The following is an 8307-nucleotide window of genomic DNA, read 5'->3' as shown; positions in this document are numbered from 1 at the left end:
TATATATATATATATATACCATAGTGCTGAGGGATTTGTAGTGGGTAACGTGTTAGAATTCTTTTTCCGTCGGGAAAACCGTAGGAGATTTTAATGGTTTTCCTCTCCATATAATGCGGGTTGGGTTAGTTTCATCAAAATGTTCTCCATAAAAGCTAGTTGCACCAATGCCTAATTCTGGAGTTCTTTGTCTTCTCGAATAGGTTCAAAGTAAAAAGGCTATGTACAAAAGAGATGTACATTGATAGTGGAAAACTCAAAATCGTTACAGTTTTTCAATGCTGTTTACCAAATGAACTATATTTTTAATCAATTTATTTACACATCTTTATTAACTAATAAAATAATTCGTAAATATTTCCTTTACCAATTAAATTTATCTTTCCTAAAGTCTTTTAAACATAAATCGATCCAAACAATTGTTCCAAAAATAAATACCGCCTATATAATTCGAAAAGAAAAATCTTTAACACTAGTTTTTTAAACGGATTCTGAAGGATTTTCATAATTTAATAATTAAGAATTTAAAAACAACCAAATCACACGTGCCACAGCATCTTGTAAGTTTTTCTAGATATAGATCTAAAAATTCTGTTTTATCCTGAATTTAACTTTCACCTCACGAAAAGATTAATAAAAAAACATCCTAAAAGACAGAATGCTTTCTTAGGGTGAAATTTAACTTTAACGTTCTGAATATTAAGCAAGAGTAAATTGCTCTAAAATTAAAAGCTGTTGCCTCTTAACGTAAGAGATAAAATATAAAAATGGAAATCGTGAAATGAAATACTAATGTTTCTTGTAAATGTGTGCCTATATGACATCTTTAGTTACTATTATTCAGTTCATACAATTTAATGAGTTTAAAATATTAAAATTCTTACGTTGTCCCATTTGAAACTAACTTATTTATAACAATTTTCATAGCTTTTTCAAACCCTTAAAATATAAAACTCATATTAAACTAATAGCCAGAATAGAGTTCCCTTCCAAATGAACAAAAAAAATTTGCTTTCACATTATTTATATCATTATAAAATTTCTATTTATTTAAGGGAAAATTTGACTATTCTCACTCATTCAATATAAACCCTTTGCTGATTCTTTAATTCTCTACTTTCCTGATTAGCACATTTGCTGGTTCATCAAGTCATCAATTGGTGGATCCATTAATTTACGGCTACAGCCATTAAATTATTCTTCCATTCATCATGTTCACTATAGCTTTTAATTGTTGATTCATTTCTTCTTCATTCATTCCTTTACTATATTTACCTTAGAACAACTGAGACTCACAACGACATAGTGGTTAAGGCACTGAGTTGTCATAGTATATGACCGGGGTACTATCCTCTTTTGTGACAGAGTTTAGACTGATGGACAACAGCTAGTCTGGGATATGAACATTGTCGGTGTGCAAATCGGACCGCATTGATCACCATACCATTGAACTACAAATTCTGGAGACTGAACCTCCAAAGTTCTACTTGGCCAACCATTGTTTGCTCTAAGAATGCAGTGGAAGCATCTATAGCAATGGCGTGGCAACGCGGCATTCACCAAAAAATTAAATTAAAATTCTTTTAAAGGAGCATAGCTTGAGTCCATATCATTCCTCTCCCCAGACTGACATATATTTATAAAACTAGAGTAAAGTTCATTTTTCCCTTGTACTTACTTAAAAAAAAAAATTTTTATCATGATAAATTAAGATGATTAATGATAATTATTATCATGATAAATTCTTTTATCATTGACTAAAACAAAAAGTAAAAATTACAGACTGATAAAACATTCGCTTAAAGAATTCTTCATGTTCAATATAAGTATTCCATTATGGTTAAAAATTTAGTAACAAATTTTAAATCACCTACGGCTCAATACACTGAAAAAAATTATGTTCAAAACTATATAAATAAGGTAAAATTAGCCTCTACGAAAATATCAAAATGCTCTGCAGTTTTTACCGTAACGCTGTTTTATTATTTAAGAGTTTTTACAAACTTATAAAACAATAAATAAATGGTTCCATAAAATTTGATAAAGTATGACAAATTCGGCAATATTTTGTACTTTTATCATGATACTTTAGAGCACTGCATAATAGCCATTTATTGGGCAAAATGTGCATTTCAGCTTTACATTTTTAACAAAGTGCGAGGCAATACGAATTATAGTTTTTAAAACCAGAATTTACGATAAATCATTACCATATGAACGGGAAAATTAGCAAATGAATGGTTTAACCCGGGAGGCCGTGGGGGGGTTATTTTTGGACCCCATGAATTATATAATTTCCGATTTCTAAAATACTAAATACCTGTTGAACTCTTTTTTATTAGTAGCTGAGTTTTCCCACCTTATCTGACGTTTTTGAATATTTAGAAAGACTTTCGGGGATTTCTCCTCTCCCAGTAGACGTTTTATCAGTTTCTGGGGTCATAGAACAACCCCACCAGTCTTTCAGTTTGTTCTACAAATCATTTTATTACTCGGAACTTTCGAGTTCTATGCGATATTTTTTGTATCCGGTTAAAGTAATTTCTAATTGTTTCTATGTTCTTGAAAGTTTTGCCGCAATAAGTACAAGAACTGATTTTGCTATCTGACAAAAATCCACTAACTGTGTATAAAAATGAAGACTTAAATCTAAGTGTTTATAAAAATCAAAGATCCTGCTATGCCACTTACATCAACGTCTGAAAACGTGCGGTTAATACAGTTTTGAATCATAAACTACAAGTACACGTATTAAACAATTTTCGCCTGAAATCACCAAAATAGAAAATGTTCTGAAAATAAATTTGAAACTACTGGAGTTAACGATTTCTGCCCAGTTCTACCCCCCCCCCGGNCCCCCCCCCCCCCAGGAAAATATAATTTATGTGTGTAACTGCAGTTTCTGATTAAAAAAGTATAAATAAATCTAGCAATATACTTTCAAGTCTGCATTAAAACATTCAATTCGAGTCTAACCATAAATAAAAATCAATGATGGTGTCGCAGTTTTCCATTGTTTCCGGTGCATTTTTATTTGCTGAAAAATCACGTGATAGGATCCAGTTCTCCTACATTAATTTTCAAATTGGTTTGGCTGTCATCAGCATAAAATTGATGTAAGTCATAATGGTGTTGTTTTCCTATTAATATTTCAGCATCCCTAATTTCAAGTTATTTACCGCTACTTTTATTATTACGTTTTTATATTTTACTTGTTTTTTAAATTAAGAGTTTAAGAGAATAATTTTTTATTATTATTATAACGTAATTCTACATTACATTTTCAGATAAAGTTATTTAAGTCGATGTCTGATCTTACTAAACTCTTTAAAATAATTATTGAAGTTATACTTCTTATGCGACTTCCAACAAGGTTGCGTTAAACGTTTAACGCTACATTTTTATTGGCCGGGAAATCACGTGGTAGAATCCAATTTTCCCTCATTCATTTCCATATTGTTTTGGTTCTCAATAGCATAAAAGTCATAAAAGTATTGTTTTTCTATAAAAATTTTTTCAGTTTGTTTTGATACACATATAAATTAATAGGGTTGTATTTTCTTATTTTCAAATTTAGTGGATAGCAATTGTAAAAAATGAGTGAAAACAATCCCACGGACAATGCGACGGATTTAAGGTTATGTCAAGGTACGTCTCTTGTGAATATCAATTGATTGTTAGGTTTTCTCTTCTGAAATTACATTATGACGCATTCACATACATTATTAATACAAATACATTTTCCAGGGCGAGACGATGAGGCAACCACAAGCACTTCCACTGGTTCAAGAGGTCCACGAGGGAAAAATGCACAATATTACCGTGATTACAGAGCACGGAAGCGAGCGGAGCAGGAAAAAGAGTCGTTGAATAGAACTAGTGATCCTTCTACGACTGCTGATTTTTCTACAATTAACGTCGCAGGTTGCGAAGTTTAACTACTTCGGCGCGGAGGAACTCCACGCATCCACGCACTATTTTTTTTGGTGCAAATTACATTAATTTTCTATTAGGAATTGCGGTTAAAGATATTTAAAGATATTCGTTAAATGATTTAGAGCATGACTTTCAGCTTCATGCACAAAGTAATGAATGCAAAAATTGCATTTAAAATACATCCGAACATTTGGTGAACAAAAATATTAAATTACAGTTGTCAACTCACCAATACTATAGTATACTTTTAATAATAGTATACTTTTAATTTTACATTATATGTCGTGATAATATGTATATTTGGACGGGGGAAATGGTAGCACTAATGTTCTCTTTGAAACATAGATTTTAGTTGAATAATTTCAACTGTTTTATGGCAACAAACAGCAATTATTGCAAAGCATTCATTGGGGTTTGGTGAGAGTTATCGAACGGGGGGCTTAATCACCTAGTATAATATTGTAATTGGTTTAATAATTACCAGAGAAGTAAATATTACCTTGTTTTATTAAATTTTATCTCAAAAAGAATGAAAACAAGTTTCAAATAGCTCAGAACTTAATGGTCAACGATTAAGATTTAAAAATGTTATAGTTCTAATCAAAGTTATATCTTTTTTAACAGAATTTAATGAATTTCATTTAACTTCATTCCATAACCATTCCTAACGTGTGTTTAAGAGGATGTGCATATTCCCGGATAAATACAGTATATTTCAATTTCATTTCATAACCATACATTACGGTAATTTTACCAATATATTTTCTCCAATATTTTTTCAAGAGTGGTGACTTAGAGAATAGAGCGCACACTTCCTAACGAGGTGACCAGGGGTCAATCCCAACAATGGCTTGGCTATACAAATGTCGCACCTGGTTCAACCCAACAACTGTGGTGATGTAAAATATCCTCAGTGGTAAACGGATCATAGGTTAGAGTCCCTCTGCCACCAGGCTATCCATGAGAGGTTTTTGTTGTGTTTCTCTTCATGTAACGGGTTTTTTTTTTATCCAAAAGTCCTAAGCGATGGCAAATCTCTCCCAATACTTGATCCAGGACTTCCCTTGTCTTCTGGATTGAGTTCTAAATTTACAAGGATACGAATTTGAACATTGGTAGTCTTAAACTCAAAGTTAGGTCGGTTGTTCAACGACGGTTATAAAATATTCAAGAGTCGTGATGGTTCAGGGGATAAAGCGTTCACCTCCCAATTAGGGGAACAAGTTCAAATCCAAGCGATGGCTGATTGATAAGAATTGTTCTCCCGGATTTCAATGGCCACAGTGCTGACGTAAAAAATATCGTCAGTTGCAGACGGATCATGGTTTAGAATCTGCTTCCCGTCGGGCTTAATTGTAGGAGGTTTTAGTGGTTTTCATCTTCTGTAGCTCAAATGTGGGTTAGTTTCATCAAAGAAATCTTTACTAAAGCTAATTTATATCGATACTTGATCCTGGAGTTCCCTTTCCTTCTGGTTACGTTAAAGGTTGCAGAGTTGAATACTAATGGTCGTAAATTCAGAATTGGGCCAATTGTATAACGCTGGTTATAAAAGTAAGATAAAATAAAATATTCTACGAATGAGATAACGTAATTTTATCTTTGAAAAATACGAAAGCTAATGCATTTTCTTGTAATGATACGTAAAAAAAATCCATCTATATTCTATATTAATATAGCTGTAATGTAATGGTAATACTTTTATATAGTTCCTTGATTTGCAATATTTCATATATCCTTTACGATATGCAAGGACAAATACACAATGGTAAAGGACAATAGACGAATCTTTAACAATATGCCTAAAAAATATTTTAGGAGTCTCTTAAACAATAGGAAGAACGAAAATACATAGGCAATAAGAAGAAAAATTCTGCGCATTAACTTATAGACTAGTCTAGACTAAAGAAATGTTCCCCAAAGTTCGCTTAAGAGGATTTGGGCTTGATTCTACCTCGTCAATCATCTGATCGAATTATTTCTTTTTTTTTCCCCATCCTAAAAGTGATGCATCATTTACGTCTTATGCATTTAAAACAATATGCTTCAATAGGAAGAAAAATAATGGCTGGTGAAATTGAAGTTACGAATAAAAAATAACGGTCTTTAAAAGTGCCAATGTGACAATTTCAATGGGAGAATAATCACAAGGATTAGTTGAAATGTAGACTTTTCTTTTTCTTTTTAACAGACAAACTTTAGATACACGTTTGAAATGTCATAGTTTTTAGCGAATACCGAAGTGTTTGCCTTTTACAAGAATTTGAAAGACGAAATTTAGATGTTATAAAATTTTAAATTGCCATTTATCTTGTCAAGATTTGAAATGCCATTTTTTCTTCAATATAGTGCCAAATCTACTGGTGATTTTTAGCGGCAAATGTCAAAAGCGGCAAAATCAGTTTTAGCGGCAAAATCAGTTTTTTATTGCTTACCACCTTTTTATCAACTGATCAGTGTCTTACCACCTTTTATCTGCTTACCACCTTTTTTATCTACTGATCATTGTCTTACCACCTTTTGTCTGCTTACCACCTTTTTTATCTACTTATCAGTGTCTTACCACCTTTTATCTGCTTACCACCTTTTTAATCTACTGATCAGTATCTCACCACTTTTTATCTGCTTACCACCTTTTTTATCTACTGATCAGTGTCTGATTACGAATTCCTAACCATGTTACAGATGAGTTTGTTAGGCAGTGACGAGCGAGGATGTTTCTCGACTAACACATTGATGACGTACGAATGCAACAAAGAAAAATTATACTCCAACTTGAATATCCATGGTTTTTGGTGAAACAAAATATTACACCAAGGTAAATCAATGAACAATGTTGCACCCTTGTAAAATAAATATAAATTTCAATGTTCTTTAATTATTGATTTACCTTAAAATTTAGATTATATGTTTTTTTAGCATTTCACATTTCATTCGCATATTTTAAGATTTTTCAACAAAAAAAAATTAACTAAAATTTTTACGAAATTGACACATTTATTACTGAAAATTTAGGAGTTAAGCATTGATCTATTACAGAATTTTTTTCATATTTTATGACAGCAAATGCAATTCTAAAAAATGTTCGCTTTTATAATTTATTGAAAATGTCAAAAGTTAAAGTTCAATAGTTTCTTTAACTATACACCAATGTAAAATTCATTGAATATCTCGTTGTTCAGTCGCAGCAAAGAAGCAAAATGGAGTCAAACGTCTGTTGGCGTGGACCCAGGCATGCTACTGAATTCATAATCCCAATAAATTTCTTTGAATTTACTTTCCCTCTCAGTGGAATCAAATGATGCCAAAAACTTTTTTTCGCCATCATCTCAACATGAAGCGTGACAAGAATCTTAAAAAGATTTCTTCACTGAGCGTCTTACGTGTATTAATAATCAACCTTTGCTAAGAAGCACTTTTCAAACTTTGTGTCAAAAAGTTTCTAAAATTTTAAACATTTCTGATAGTTCTTATCGAAAATTCAAAGTCTCTGATCATGAGAATACTTTTGTCTTAAAACGGAGTCTAGAGGTTTCATTTACATAGAAGAATGCATCAGAGATTTATAAAAAATACTCGCCTTTAATAACCGGCTTGGCTACTTTTCAATATTATCTTGTACAGCATATAAGCTTTAATGATTACCAAACAAAACCTACAGCAACTCATTTAAATATCAGAATTGTTCCACCCCTCCTCAAACCCGATCATCTTAATTAGTTTTAAACTGTGGGGGACGGAGTTATCGACAATGCCAACCTTCATTTATCAAAAGGTACCTCGTGATTGAATCAAGTTAGCATGTCTTACATACCAGTGTATTGATGTTTAATTTTCGTAGTTGTAGTTACACCACAATACTCCCCCACCAGATTTTTGTCAGGGATAGAATTCGATGAACGGATACCACTAGTTTCTGTATTTGCGAAAGACCGGGAGAGCTGGATTTAAGGTCACCGAGTTTCTGAGTGCTGAATGTGAGAGGCGTATTAACTTCACAGTCGTAGTCGCACTTGTGTTGCCATTAGCAGTCGAGTGTATGCAGGCAGACGTTGTGTTTAATCGAGACGAGACTGACTAGCAACAGCGTGAGGAAGTTGATTATGTCGCAGTTACAACTAGCGAGTCAACTGTTCAATATGGATCATCCAACGAAGTAGGTGTTACCAGATTGAAGTGGGCGTTACTGCGTGTACAGATCACGTCCGGAGGTCACCAATGAGGAGAATCAATTATCGGCCATGCCAACCTTCATCTATCAAAAGGTACCTCGTGATTGAATCTAGTCAGCATGTCTTATATACCAGTGAATTGATGTTTAATTTTCGTAGTGGTAGTTACGCCACAAAACTATATATTAGTCAAGTTGTT

General features: G+C 32.6%; 1 protein-coding gene across 1 annotated transcript in view; it reads right to left on the bottom strand.

Moving 5' to 3' along the window:
* Nucleotides 1-1329, bottom strand: part of LOC139425200 (uncharacterized) — a 21005-nt gene extending 19676 nt beyond the window's left edge. The window contains exon 1 of the mRNA XM_071179082.1: nucleotides 1276-1329. Within this exon, the coding sequence (XP_071035183.1) occupies nucleotides 1276-1329 (54 nt within the window). The remainder of the gene's footprint in view (nucleotides 1-1275) is intronic.
* Nucleotides 1330-8307: the final 6978 nt, after the last annotated feature.

The sequence above is a fragment of the Parasteatoda tepidariorum genome, chromosome 3, assembly GCF_043381705.1.
Source record: "Parasteatoda tepidariorum isolate YZ-2023 chromosome 3, CAS_Ptep_4.0, whole genome shotgun sequence".
NCBI lineage: Eukaryota > Metazoa > Arthropoda > Arachnida > Araneae > Theridiidae > Parasteatoda > Parasteatoda tepidariorum.
The sequence above is the reverse complement of the archived record's forward strand: the minus strand, read 5'-3'. Positions and strand labels throughout refer to the sequence as shown.